Source organism: Electrona antarctica (genome assembly GCF_951216825.1).
Source record: "Electrona antarctica genome assembly, chromosome: 10".
Lineage (NCBI taxonomy): Eukaryota > Metazoa > Chordata > Actinopteri > Myctophiformes > Myctophidae > Electrona > Electrona antarctica.
This window is the reverse complement of record NC_136791.1, coordinates 31,124,420-31,138,774: the sequence shown is the minus strand read 5'-3', so window position 1 is coordinate 31,138,774 and position 14,355 is coordinate 31,124,420. Positions and strand designations below refer to the sequence as shown.

The window sequence follows — 14,355 nt, the reverse complement described above, 5'->3', positions numbered from 1 at the left end:
GCTGCTGGGCTCGTCCTCGGGATGGACCAGCTTCCTCTCTTCTCCGGCGCAGGAGGAGAGCGCAGAGGCAGCGGCACACGGTCCGGCCTCCCCGTCAGGCTTCGCCTCCCCTTTAGGCCCCTGTTTCAACGGCAGGTCCATGCGGAAGGTAATGGCTGTGGAGGTGCAGTAGTCCTCGAATCCGTTCAGGTACCTTTGCAAAAGAACAACAGGCACTCTCATCACATTGACTGCTCCTGCAACTGTGGGGAACTCTAGTCACTGCAGTCCAGCACTGATTGGGTGTCTAGTCTGAAATGGTTGCTATGGTTGTCCTATCTGAGCCTCATTCTGATGAAGACTCTGTCGAAACGTTAATCTATAATAAAGCCTTGACTGGGAGCGTTACAAAGTTACAGTGTGCCTTCTATTTTTTATATTACCTTTGCAAGTTTGCAAAAGAGCACACACCTGTTCCCAGTCAACACGCCAGCATGGGCCTTGTTTTTACTCTTAATAAAATAATAATAATTTGGTTCTGACTTGTTGTTTTGTGTCACTGTATGTTTGCACATACGTTAAATTTGTACTCTGCATTCACCCATCCTATAACTACTAGGAGCAGTGAGCAGCCATTAATTTGGCACTCAGGAAGCAGTTAGGGGTTAAGTGCCTTGCTCAGGGACACTTCGACACATTGCTGGGGCCTGGAATCAAACCTGGGACCTTCGACTTCCCAGACGGGCTCTGTACCCATTCAGCTATAAGGCCGCCATAATCCTGGCAAACCATGCATATTATATTTTCATACATAAATCATGGCAAAACCCTGAGTGTTAGTCAAATTAAGACTCTGGGTTTTGAAGTGTTCCCGGTCTGCGAATAAGAACACTTGAGTTATCTGCTTTGCTGTCCCTGCAGGGCTTTTAAGGTTGAGTCAATTTAAATCAGAAACTGTATATGCAAGGGGAAGTGCAACTACAGTGCAGAAAAACCTTGAAGGGCTTCACACGGGTATGCAGGTTAAGCTGCACGGTCTGTCCTTGGTGAAATATCGGCGAGCGTAGGAGGAGAGAACAGAAGCTGTGTCTGTCCAGCCGTGTTCACTGCCACAGGGAGACATGCAGGAATAAAGTGTGTGTGTACTTACTTGCGGTAAGCACATTTGACATTGTAGCCGGCGGCTGAATTGAGCACTGGGATCCCTAGGTCCTGATAAACCTGCTTCCAAACAGAACCGCTCTCGATCTGCTTGGACAAAAGGAGATGCAAAAAAAAAAAAAAGTTTCAGAGACGACAAGCGTTAAAAGCTGGAAAGTGGCGACCGAAATCAATCAAACTAGGCAGGTTAAGATGCCAGTGCAGCACTTACATTGTGGAAGCCTCCCAGTTTGTGCACCAGCCTGTAGAGCTTAAAGAGATTGAGGTTCCTGTAGCCCAGCACAGGTCGCTTGTTGATGGGAGTTCCTGCAGGAGAGCAGCACCAAGAGGGTTTCATCATCAATAGAGTTTAGATACTTTCTGTATGTGGCTCAGTCAATCTCATCATTCATTTCAATAGAGCTAAGACACAAGTTTCAAAGTTTCTTTTCTTTTTTTCCTCAAGGTTTTTCATTTTACTTGTATTAAATGGTAAATGGTGCATTTATATAGCGCCTTTATCCAAGGCGCTTTACAGAGATTGTGCATTACATTCACCCATTCACACACACATTCATACACCGATGGCGGCGGAAACCATGCAAGGCACCAACCAGCACATCAGGAGCAATTAGGGGTTCAGTGTCTTGCTCAAGGACACTTCGACACTAACTCTACCCCTGAGCCACTGCCGCCCTATTACCAGCTTTCTTTTAATTTCTGTGGGATACTTAGGGCCGGGCTACACTGGGGAGCTTAGTCGAAATCTACAAGCTCACAAAGCGTCACCTTGCGATCCATTATGAGTCTGCAGATCAGCTGTCGGACATACAGAGGGCCTATATCGCCACATACTATACAGTTCAGACAGAGAACTGCTGAAAACCACTTATGTAGTCAAACCTCATTCCGTACATTGCAACTAAAATGCAATTTGTTGGGTATAATTCAGTTTCTATATACTTAATTATGGCCTTGTCCTCCTGTACAAATAGAAATAATATTACTGACAAGAAGCTCCGTTAACCCATTCTAGGCGGGAACCCCTTTTGAAGCTCATAGTGCAGCAAGCTTGTAGATCTGCTATTTTTGAAAAATCTTGAAAATGTGGCGCAAATTCTTTCAGCGCGAACGTTCTTAAGTTTATTAACTCAAATCTTTGCTTCTGGGCGGGTCCCTGGAACAACATATTTTCAGATGGGGGTCGGAGGCCAATTTCATATAATCCTGGAGGTCCAGAAGGTGGAAATAGTTTGAGAACCACTGACATAGAAACCTAGGGTTTTCATAACACTGTCATGATTTTAGAAGACATTTTGTAGCATCGTCCTCAGGTGTAAATGGGTTAATGATCACGTAGCTTACCTCTGTCCTCCATGAACTTGTAGAGCTGCTGTAGGAAGTTCTCCCTTTCCTCTGGAAACGGTTCAATTTCCTCCTACAGACGGGAAGTAGGAAAGGGAAAAGTTAGGTTCGACTGCCAAAGGGGAAGACTATTTTTGACTATTTTCACAATGTTTGCCTCTTTCGTACGTAATATTTGATGAGAATTTGACCAATTTGGTATCTGGTATTTGTTTAAAAAAAAGAGTTAAAATAACATTGATTTTACAATATAAATTGGGGGTCCCAGAGTTAGAAATGCCATTAAATGGGGGTCCGTAGACTAATGCATGTCAAACTGGGGGGTCCTTGAAATTAAACGGGTTGAGAATCACTGCTAGAGCCGTACAAATCTTCTCTTATGGGGGTCCCTGCATATCCTTTCAAATGGGGGGGTCCGCGGGATAATTAGTGTAAATTTGGGGGTCCTTGAAAAAGTTTGGGAACCAGTGCTGTTGCGTGACCGTTAGTTACCTCCTCCTCTTCACTGCTGGCGTCTTCCTCTGGCCCCCCATCTTCCTCCTCATCGTCTTCATCACTGCTGGAGCTCTCCTCCTTCACCTCCGTCCTCCAGGCTGGAGGCACTGCCGAGTGGCGTTGGAACGCCAGCGCTGCGTCCAGCGCTGGAAAAAACAACACACACACAGTGATGTAAATAGGTTTTCAATGTAATGAGTCCAGGGATGGTCTTTTAGATGAGTCCCACTTCAACGACGTTAGGAGTCATATTTTGCCATTTTTACAAATCGCAGCATTTAACTCCCATTTCATTTTATATGTTTATAATGTGGTTATATTCATGTAGAAAACAGAAGAAGAAATGATTATTATAACTAAAGCTAGCAAAATATCGCGATTTGTTTTGACGTGTATTATTTTTACTGTACATGCGTGAGTACAGTAGTGCAGAGGTCGTTGTTTTATTGCGTCCTTTAACTATATAAACTGTGTTTTGGGATGCAAAATGCACCCTATTTTAATCTCTGCACACACACACAAACACACACACACACACACACACACACACACACACACACACACACACACACACACACACACACACACACACACACGTTGACAGTTCACTTAATGATACTGCATGGCACCTCCTCCTCCACACAGAGAAGCTGCCTTTAGCAGCCGAAACAGAACAGTATTTGGCAAGTTGTTTGGCTTTGCTCTTTGTCATGCCAGCTATTCTTAGGCCACTCATGGTCAGTTTATGCACATGGCCCAGGCTTCATGACCACACACACTCACACTCACACACACACACACACACACACACACACACACACACACACACACACACACACACACACACACACACACACACACACACACACACACACACACGAACCCATTAAGACCAGAGTACCCGATTCTACAAATCTCTTCTAAATCCTAAACTGTTTTCTGAAGGAAAAAAAACAAGCTATGGATCCCCGGAATGATATATGTATTTGGCCGCAGACCAAAATATCTCCAGGGGATGTTGTTCCAGGAGAAACACAAACACAATTCTTCTCTTATCGGGTTCCCTGGCACAAAACATTTTAAGATGGAGGTCCCGATGGGGGTCCCGCGGCCACTGCTCTGAATACATGCAGAATCAGATGCATGCCATAACTTGAATGCTTCTTATTTAGAATTGAATGCTGGAATGGTAACCTCTACAGTAACAACGTTTCTTTTGCATCTCACACAGGCCATAGGATCGTAATGAAAAATGTCAGCACCAAACAGGGTATATTAACACAACAGAATTAACTAGAAATGCACTCTGTCGAGGTGCCAACTTGCGCCTTGCACACAAGTAGGCCATACATGGCCTACTTGTGCGCAAGCAGAGCGCGCAAGTACTGCTACGAACGAATGTCCATTGCAGCTGCTGTTCTAAATCCCAATACCAACCTTGCAACGTACCTCAGTTACGTCACCATCAACAGCCAAAAAGGGACCACCATTCTTACCGACATACATAGGCCTACATCATACCCAGCCGATCACCAAACATACCTTAGTTACGTTTTACCCACCCACCATTGAAACATATCTTAATTACGTCACCATCAACAGCCAATGTATGGCATGTAGGCCTGACCACCGAGGACAGGCCTACATGCCATACATACGCAGCCGACCACAGTACTTGCGCGCTCTGCTTGCGCAAGTAATGAATGCGTTGATGGAACTTTTCGTAACCCCTCTCATAACTCCAATATAAAAAAAGCTCAGAATATATACAGTATATATATATCATGCTAACAATGTGTACTAAATAAAATATAGGCTGTGGCACAGTTTTTTTTTTTTGTGAATGGCTTTACTGCCCGAGGTGAAAGAGAAACTGCTCAGTTGATTGACAGTCCAATAGCTTGTGTATACTTGGAGAGAAACAGACAAGCCAGCAGTCAATATTACCCTGATAAACAACACACTGCCATAGCTTTGGATGTACAATACGTGTTTCACTTCCTGCGTCTACATCATTTTGTTCATGCCGTATTCAGTTTTTGTGTGTGTGTGAGTAAATTAATAAAGACTGCTGGGTGTATGATGGGTATGTACACAACATTCTGCACATTCTGTGGACCCAAATGGACAATGTCTGCCCGGAATAAACATAGTAAAAAACTCCTGAGTGAATGTATCCATTTGTAACTCTGAGCTGGATTAACCCATTTAGGCCTGACGTCGAAATCTAAAAGAATGTCTTCTAAATCCTGACAGTTTTCTGAAAAACCCCATGTTTCTATATCAGTGGTGCTCAATATTTCATGTCAAGGACCCCCAAAATTATATGTAATTGGCCGCCGACCCCCGTCTGAAAATATGTTGTTCCAGGAACCTCTCCGAAGCAAAGATTCCCTCTGAGAGAATATATATTCAAAGATCTTCACCACATTTTCAAAAATAGCAGATCTACAAGCTCGTAGCACGGCACTCGGTGCCGCACTATGAGCTTGTAGATCTGCTATTTTTCAATAGCTTAAGTATAACATAACGCTTAAAACACCAAAAGGGGTTCCCGCCCAGAATGGATTAACACTCATTTCACACTCATGTCACTGTGCAATGTTCAAAGTCCTCTACTAGGGTCTGTGGGCTCATGATGGAACAATGATGCAAGAGAACAAAGCTGAATGGAAACACAGCGGGCCGGCATCACGGCTTTAAACAAAACAAGCAAACAAACAAAACAAACAAACATACATGTTTTGCCGTTTTCAACAGCTACGACAGCTAACACCAGGGCTCCACCGGGCGCGTCAGCGTCGCGTCAGCGTCGCGTCTCCGTCACCGTCAGGGAATGTTCCCTTTTTAATCAATGAAGGGTGGCTCCACTGCCCGCGTTGCGTTGCGTTGACGGAGACGCGACGCGTGCATTAAAATTGAACCGGTGTGTTTTTTGACGCACGCGAAGCCGACGCAACGCGCCCGGTGGAGCCCTGGTGTAAGGCTATCGGAAACCCAGACGTTTTTATTTCCAGGGAGGAAAAAAAAGTCTGGGACGAGTCCACTTCAATTCGGCATAGAGTAGAGCAAACGTCGATCACTCTCTTGACACACACACGCACACCCGTACACACACACACACACACACACACACACACACACACACACACACACACACACACACACACACACACACACACACACACACACACACACACACACACACACACACACACACACACACACACACACACACACACACACACACACACACACACACACACACACACACACACACACACACACACTCCTCTCTCTCCGTCGCTCTAATTAATTAGTCTCATCGCAATTAGACGCGCAGCTGCGTCTAGATTCTCCCGGCAGATTCTGCCGGGAGCTGCCTATGCCATAGAAAGCATGGGTGGACCCCAGGCTACAGATCCAGTGATGGGTGAGACGCTGGCTCGGAAAGTCACCGCACTGTTCAACAAGTGGATTAGATCATAGTGACACTGGCTGCCAGCATGCCACCAACAACACTATACACTAGAGACATTGGGAATATCAGCGGAAAGCACTGCTCTGCTCAACACGTTTTTCTTTTTTTTTCACCAAGACATCTTTTGAAATGTGTTTTCTCAGACGGGTGGCTGGCATGGGATCTGCACACGCAGATCCGACATGCGGAAACAACGGTCGAACATGCGGTCGAACATGCACTGCTCCCGTGCTTGAGGTTAGGGTTAGGGGTAGGTTGTCGGTCTAATGAGAGTCGGACCAATAGTATGTCGGAACTAAAGCTTGTACCCGCTGGCATCTCCCTTAGAGATAGGGTGAGAAGTTCAGTCACGCGAGAGAGACTCGGAGTGGAACCGCTGCTTCTTCACTTGGAAAAGGAGCCAGCTTAGGTGGTTCGGGCATCTGGTCTCGAGCGTCTCCCTAGGGAGGTCATCGATGCACGTCCCACTGGGAGGAGACCCCCGGGCAGATGCACCATCTCCAAAATGGCTTTGGATCGCCTCGGGATCCCCCAGAATTTAGTTACTAATGTTGCTCTGGAGAGGGAAGTCTGGAGCTCTTTGGTGGAGCTGTTGCCCCTGTGACCCGATTATGGATAAGCGGTTGAAGATGGATAGATGGATGGATCTTTTGAAATGTTCCACCTATAATGACATGCCCAATATCGGGTTGCCAGGTTTAAAGTGGTTAAAGAAGTGGCCCATATTAGTGGCAGTGCCAGCATACCACACCAACAACACAGTGCACAAACTAGTCCCTGGAAACACAGCGAGCGCCTCGAGGAAAAACTGGACCATATAAACAAGAAAACCACAACAAAACGAAAGACATTAAGTCTCGAGGGAAACGGGGGACCATATAAACCAGAAAACAAAATAAAAACCAAGACATTCTGACAAAACAGCTGCGCATCAGCCTGCATGGGGGGAATGCTCGCCAGGTCTGGGAAAAAAGAAAACGGTGCCATCTTTATGCCCAGGGGCAGAAGCATCTGCATTCAGCCATACTGAAACAGGTGGCAGAGGATTGTGCCTTTCCCCCCCCCCCCCCCCCCCTCTGTATTTATTTCTTTACACAAAGCGGAAGCTGTCACAAACCGTGACAAGAGTCAACTGCCTGTGAATACCAAGAGGCTGATTATGACGAGTTGTTGTTGTCCAACTGTATTATCAGAAGGGAAGGGCTATGGAGCAAACAATGTGTGGGCAGCCTAAAAAGCATCTGGCAAGCTACAGGGCTGTTGGAGGAAATCACACAGAGTGGCAGGAGGACAGCCTGGCTTCGTTGTGCCAACGCCTTTAGTTCTGCATGCGATAGTGCTCGGCAGGAGGCCAACACATACACCAGTCACATACTAGTAGGTATAATCAACGCCACTGGTTATCAACGCGGGGTCCAGGCCAGGGGCCCACCCCAGGGGGTCGTTGAGGGAGTTCCCCCCCCAGCTAAATGATAGAAATAGTGTTGATTTTGACAGAAAATGTTGATTTAGTTTTAGTCATAGTCTTTTGGACACAATTGAATTTAGATTTACTCAAACTAAATATAAGACTTTTGTTGACTAAATCTACAGATGATTTAGTCGACTAAAATGTATTTTAGCAGGCCTTGATGGCGTCGTAATGGTTGCATGGTTGCATGCTGTCAATAGCCGATCTACAAGCTCGCGCTGCGACACGTTGAGAGCATAAAATGACTTGTCTTTTAGTTCGGCTGGATCTCTTTTCCACTAGTCTCTCCCAAACATTTTAGTCTAGTTCTACTTGTTGACGAGACTGTCAATAGATTTAGTCTTAGTTTTAGTCATCGTAGCTTGTTTTTTATTTCGTTTTTATGTAGTTTTCGTCAGTAAAAAACGTTGGTCGACGAACATTTTTCGTCATTGTTTTAGTCGACGAAAACAACACTAGTTAGGAACCACATTGACCCACATGGTGTCTGCAACTCTGAGAGCCAGCATCCACCAGGGTCATTTTCCCACAAATTCGGCCCAGACCGGCCCACCACAACCAGCGTGCAGATAGCAGAAACTATACCGCCCGCTCCGTCGAGGCACACACAAACAAACAAGCCCTAATACCACCACTTTTACAGAACAACATAAATGATACAAACCAGCAGACAACTACACAACCCTTTTGTTGCTCTCACAAGAATGCTGGCAAAACGATTCAAGATAGAAGAGGGTTTATTTGTCACATACTTTGCCTGAAAATAATTTTAAAATCATATCATAACTTGAGCGGCCCCTACGGTCGCGGCCCACCGGTAATATGACCGGTACATCCTGTGGCCAGTCCACCCCTGGCATCCACCCAGAAACAGAAAATGTATTATGATGTTTGTTTGTTTTAACACTTCCACTAGAGTTAAATGAACACACTGAGGATGTTACAGTGTAGATTGAGGGTCCCAGTGATAATTATAATAAAATAATAAGGGGGGGGGGGGGGGGTCAATGAAATTAAAGAAAGGCTGAGAATCACTGATCAATCTATATATGCTCATAGTTCTGCTCACCTGGTTTGAGCCCTGGGTCAGCCTTTGGTGGAGAGTCGCTGTTCATCTCCCGCACCTCCTTCCGCAGCACCATGTTACTGAAACACATGAAAGAATCCTGATTAATAAATGATGTACTCACACAGCTAACAGTGTACTGTATAGAGCGTCGCAGTCGTAAGTAAGTCGTAAGTATTTATTTAAAGACCTTTTAAGCCTCGTACAAAGCCAATTCGAGTTGTGAGAAATATTTTGGCAATGTGCCCTTTTTTTGGTACAGTGTACACTGTACAGTATGTGCCCCAAAATCTCACACTATTATGGCAACCGGCCGGTTCCACGCGCTGCACAAGGTGCCCTTTTTTCACTTGAGCACCTGCCCCTCTAAATGTCTGTGCACGCCACTGTCACAATGCATTACATTGTACAAAATGTGGACATTGCGTTTATGTGATTATTAACAGTCTTTCTTGAGCAGTGAAGGCAGGAACCCGCTTTATGATTTTCTCTCAGCTTGCAACACACCTTTGAGAAAATAACTTTACATACTTTCAATATCGTAGTAGAGTGCCGAAGATCAAGGGTTAGGGTTAGGGTTAGGGCTTTTGCGTGGCCATGGAAAAACAATACTGTAACTATGTGTATAACAACTCGAGATCAAATCCACAGATGACGTTGTCACTTACAACGAGGGTCATGATGAAAACCCATCAGTACTTCCAAGTTTGTATGCTTTTACTTCTACCCCACTACATCTCGGAGGCACATATTTACGTACTTTTACTCCACTACAATTATTTAAAAACTGTAGTTACTAGTTACGTTGTAGATTTTGATTATTATTACAAAACATACATTACCCACTTCACCCTTGGAAAAACTTGAAAATAGCCGATCTATAAGCTGTGCGACGCATTGTGAGCTTGTAGATCGGCTATTTTCATAAGATGTTAATACATTTGAAAACTTGACATGGGACATTCTGCATAACGTGTACTTTCTACTTTTTGGTACATTAAGTACATTTTGAATTCTGGACTTTTAGTAGTTCTATATTGCAGCATTCGTACATTGAGTACCTTTTCTCCACCACTGTCTACAACAGTGGAGAGCATCTGTATGTAAAGCCAAGACAGCTGATAAGGACGTGACCCCGGCTACGACCTCGTGTGATTCAAGCGTGAATTACACAGCTTCCATTTCCCCGTCCCTCCCTCGGAATAATCACCCTCCTTTATCTATCTAATCCAACTCATCGGGGTCCCACGATCAACTCCACCGTCAGCCCAAAACTATTCGTGACGGTATAGTCCTCTCCGCGCAACGCTGGTAATGTGCCTTTTAGCGACGTCTCTGGGTAGATTAAGGGGCCACCGCTGTCGGGTTACACAAGTTACACAACACGTCGTCTAGCGAGGAATGCTGCTGGCTACAAGACCCGAGACACAAGGTCTGGCTGGTTTGTCATCAATGGAATGTAAACAGACGGAGGGGCAGCGCTGCTGCTGAGTGTGAGCGTGGCCCCCCGTTTCTAAGACTCAGTGTTGGGCAGTGGTGGAAAGTAACCAAGTAACGAACCCAAGTACTGTACTTAAGTACAATGTTGAGGTATTTGTGCTTCACTTGAGTGGTCCCAATTTACAATAATGTGACTTCTACTCCACTACATTTCAGAGGCAAATATTGTACTTTTACTCCACTACAATTATTTGAAAACTTTAGTTACTAGTTACTTTGTAGGTTTTCATTATTATGACAAAACATACACTAACCACTTCAGCCCTAAATACATTTCAACCATTTGACCCATTTTCAAAAGATTTGTATACATTCGAAAACTTGTGAAACGTGACATTCTGTATAATGAGTTCTTTCTACTTTGGTACTTTAAGTACGTTTTGATACCAATACTTTTGCACTTTCTTTAATACTTTTACTCAAGTAAAAAAATGGCGTAATTTCTAGATTGCAGTGTTTTCTGAAAAACCCATGTTTCCATGTCAGTGGTTCTCAAACTATTTCATGTCAAGGAGCCCCAGAATGATGTGCATTTGGCCGCCGACCCCCATTTGAAGATACAGTATGTTGTTCCAGAAGCAAAGATTTGAGTTAAAAACGTTGAATATATTCTTTGAATACATTCAAAGATATCCACCACATTTTCACGATTTTTCAAAAATAGCAGACCTACAAGCTCATAGCGCGGCACTCGGTGCCGCGCTATGAGCTTGTAGATCTGCTATTTTTCAACAGCTAAAGTATAACGTAATGCTTAAAACACCAAAAGGGGTTCCCGTCCAGAATGGGTTAAACTCACCCCCAGCTGAGAGGACCCTACTACAGGACCCATAATACTGAACCTCTCTTTTCCAAACACATATAACACTATCTGACTGTGTCCTTCCTTGCCGAGGGGAACCTGTGGGGTAAGCAACTCTATATAGCGTGGATTTACCAGTAAGTCGAAGCCTGGCTGGCGGTAAAAAATAAATAAATGAACGTGTATATGTCAATTCCGTGCCCAAACAAACAGAAAAATACGTCTCTCTTGGCTTCTTTTAGGATATTCCATCAAAGCCTCCTGTTGCCCTGGGGCCAAGCAACTGAATAAGGCCTAAGCAATTCCTCAGTGGGATTGACACACACACACACACACACACACACACACACACACACACACACACACACACACACACACACACACACACACACACACACACACACACACACACACACACACACACACACACACACACACACACACACACACACACACACACACACACACACACACACACACACACACACACACACACACACACACACACACACACACACACACACACACACACACACAGCAACAAGTCAGTAGAACTATTGACTCAAACTGCAAAATATCAGTAGTACAGCAACAGCATTACGCCTCAACAATAATATGTTGACTTGGAATGCATACACCATAAGACCCGTTTTATATACTTTCTCAAAATTAAGCTTTCTAAATCAGTATAATAATTATGTTAAGTAGTAAAAAAAAAAGAAAAGAAAAAGATCAATGTCAAGCTTTCTAGTATGGCCATGTGCCTGCCTGATGATTGGTCGTCAGTAAACAACCTATAAAGATGGTTCTATGTTGAGCCAATACCCTCGGCTTGTACACATCCTGTCTTGATTGGATTATCTTGTAGCTAGCGTAGCCTAACTAGGTTAGTTTATGGTTTCAGAGACGAGGCCTGCAGGACTAAATCTTCCGGCATCAGTGAGATCACAGTCACTCAACTACTCAAAGTTATAGCTTTCTAGGCAGCCGACTGACAGGGTTTTGTTCATTTCATATGCAAAAACAAAACAACCCCCCCCCAAAAAAATAAAACAGGATGGAAGTTGATAAGAGTTCAGTAATGTAAGTAATGTTTGCGGTTGTTCAAAACCTTCACTTCAATTTCAATTTAGACTGTAGATAGAATAGAATATCTCCCCATAGGTCATATTAAGCGTGATGCGGATGCATTTTCAAACTATTTCCACGACTCACAATTTTCCATCCTTGAAAGAGCGGACGAATATGTTGTCCTTCTTCATAGTCACGTCGTCGTGGCAGTCCGGGGAAATGACCTTGTTTTCACGTACAGGGAGAGAGACAGGGGGGGAGGGGGGTAAAGAGGGGAGGTAAAGAGGGGGAGGGGGAAGGGGGGGAATAAAAAGAGAACCAAATGTCAGAGGACGTAGTAGAGAGAGGCAGAGTTATGTTGACTAAAAAGATGCTCCAGCAAAGTACAATGGGTGATAAAAAGACGCTGTGTCCTTAAAGCAAGGGCAAGGCAGTGAGTGGAGAAGCGAGTAAACAGTCTCTCCCACCCTTGGCTGCTCACTCACGGCGGGCCCGGCTGCTGCCGTTTACCCACGCCGATGAAATGATGAGCAGCACAACAGCTAGAAGCTGTTTCAGCGCTGGCGTGGCGTCCAATTGAGAGATTTCAATCCCACCAGGGCTCTCCCTCTCTCTGCCTGCCATACTTGAGTGACTGCATGTTCCTATAGGCTCTCTCTCTCTCTCTCTCTCTCTGTCTCTCTCTCTCGCTCTCTCTTATGTTCCATCTGTCTTCTATACATCACCACTGTTGTTGGGCAGAAACCTCCATATTTCCTCTTTTTTTATGTTTTTAGTATTTATGAATGTCCTATTTTATACATTGTCGTATGGCAGTGTCAAGTAAAAGCACCAAAGGCTCACGTGTCATGACAATACATGTTCAATTTGCCCAGAGTAATGTAGTAAGAGAGTGGTGACACGCTTTGATCTCGCCGCAAAGCGGGTGCCTAATGGGCGATAGTTCCAAACATTGCTCCTATGGCTGGAACTATTCCATTGAGATAGAATGAGCACTTCCGCATTCCATTGTTACAATGAGAGTCAACGGGAGTGTCATTACTCTCTTTTAAACTACTCTGATTTTGCCATAACATAATGGGCATGATTGGGCACTGTCTGCTCAGTCACACACGGCCAATTCCCGTTCTTGTGCATGCTGCATATGTACTGTACGTGCAAGCAAATCAAAAGTAACACACAGACAAGCACAGCGAGCACAGTTCCACTCTGACTTATTGCTTTCGTTTAAGGTGACTAATTGTGTAAGGTGACCAAGAGTGTTTTCCCTCTCAGCAACTTGTCTGTTGCTGTACTGCTAGTGCTGTACTGCTGTGGAAACACAGTGGTTCCCAAACCTTTTAGCCCGTGAGCCTAAAAGAGTTAATTAGATGTTTGTCCGAGACCCCAAACTAGTGCAAATATATCTACAAGCTCACAACGTGTCGCTTCGCGCCACGTTGTGAGCTTGTAGATCTGCTATTTGCACTAGTTATGGGACCCACTTCTTTTCTTTAATTTCTTCAAGACATTATTGAAATAATAAATCATTGGATTTTGTTATTAATTCATGAAAAGTTTTTCTTTTTTGGAAATGTTTTTTTTTAAATGTTTTGACATAATAATAATTATAAACCAAATGTAGGAAACACAATCTAAGGAGACCCATAACAAATGTGACCAGATTTGAGCCTGCCATCGTGCAACCTCAAGCTTTTCACCAGAGCAGAAAAACTGAATTTATTTATATTTTATCCAAAATGAGTTAATAGCACAGGCAGACTCTTCACATACTAGAGCATTTCTGAAATAAATATCAGAGCTGAAATCGACATGTAAATATGAAATAAATGCTTAAACATATGTAATGTTAGAGTCTACAGAACGAAAGAAGTGAACCTTTCACCGTTTGGGAACCAGTGATGTAAGGTGACTAATTGTGTAAGCCAGGTGACCATGGGGCACTTTTCCCTCTCAGCAACTTGTCTGTTAGCTGTCAGACCGTC

At 44.2% G+C, this 14,355-nt stretch overlaps 1 protein-coding gene across 3 annotated transcripts in view; it reads right to left on the bottom strand.

Moving 5' to 3' along the window:
* arid4b (AT-rich interaction domain 4B) overlaps window positions 1–14,355 on the bottom strand; it is a 68,492-nt gene that overhangs the window by 14,797 nt on the left and 39,340 nt on the right. For all 3 annotated transcript variants that reach the window (XM_079511602.1, XM_079511603.1, XM_079511604.1), the window contains exons 9-15: window positions 12,515–12,594; window positions 9,001–9,077; window positions 2,977–3,125; window positions 2,485–2,557; window positions 1,352–1,446; window positions 1,130–1,227; window positions 1–193 (exon numbers count right to left, since the gene is read on the bottom strand). The exon at window positions 1–193 is cut by the window's left edge and continues 21 nt beyond it. In XM_079511602.1, coding sequence (XP_079367728.1) covers window positions 1–193; window positions 1,130–1,227; window positions 1,352–1,446; window positions 2,485–2,557; window positions 2,977–3,125; window positions 9,001–9,077; window positions 12,515–12,594 — 765 coding nt within the window. The remainder of the gene's footprint in view (window positions 194–1,129; window positions 1,228–1,351; window positions 1,447–2,484; window positions 2,558–2,976; window positions 3,126–9,000; window positions 9,078–12,514; window positions 12,595–14,355) is intronic.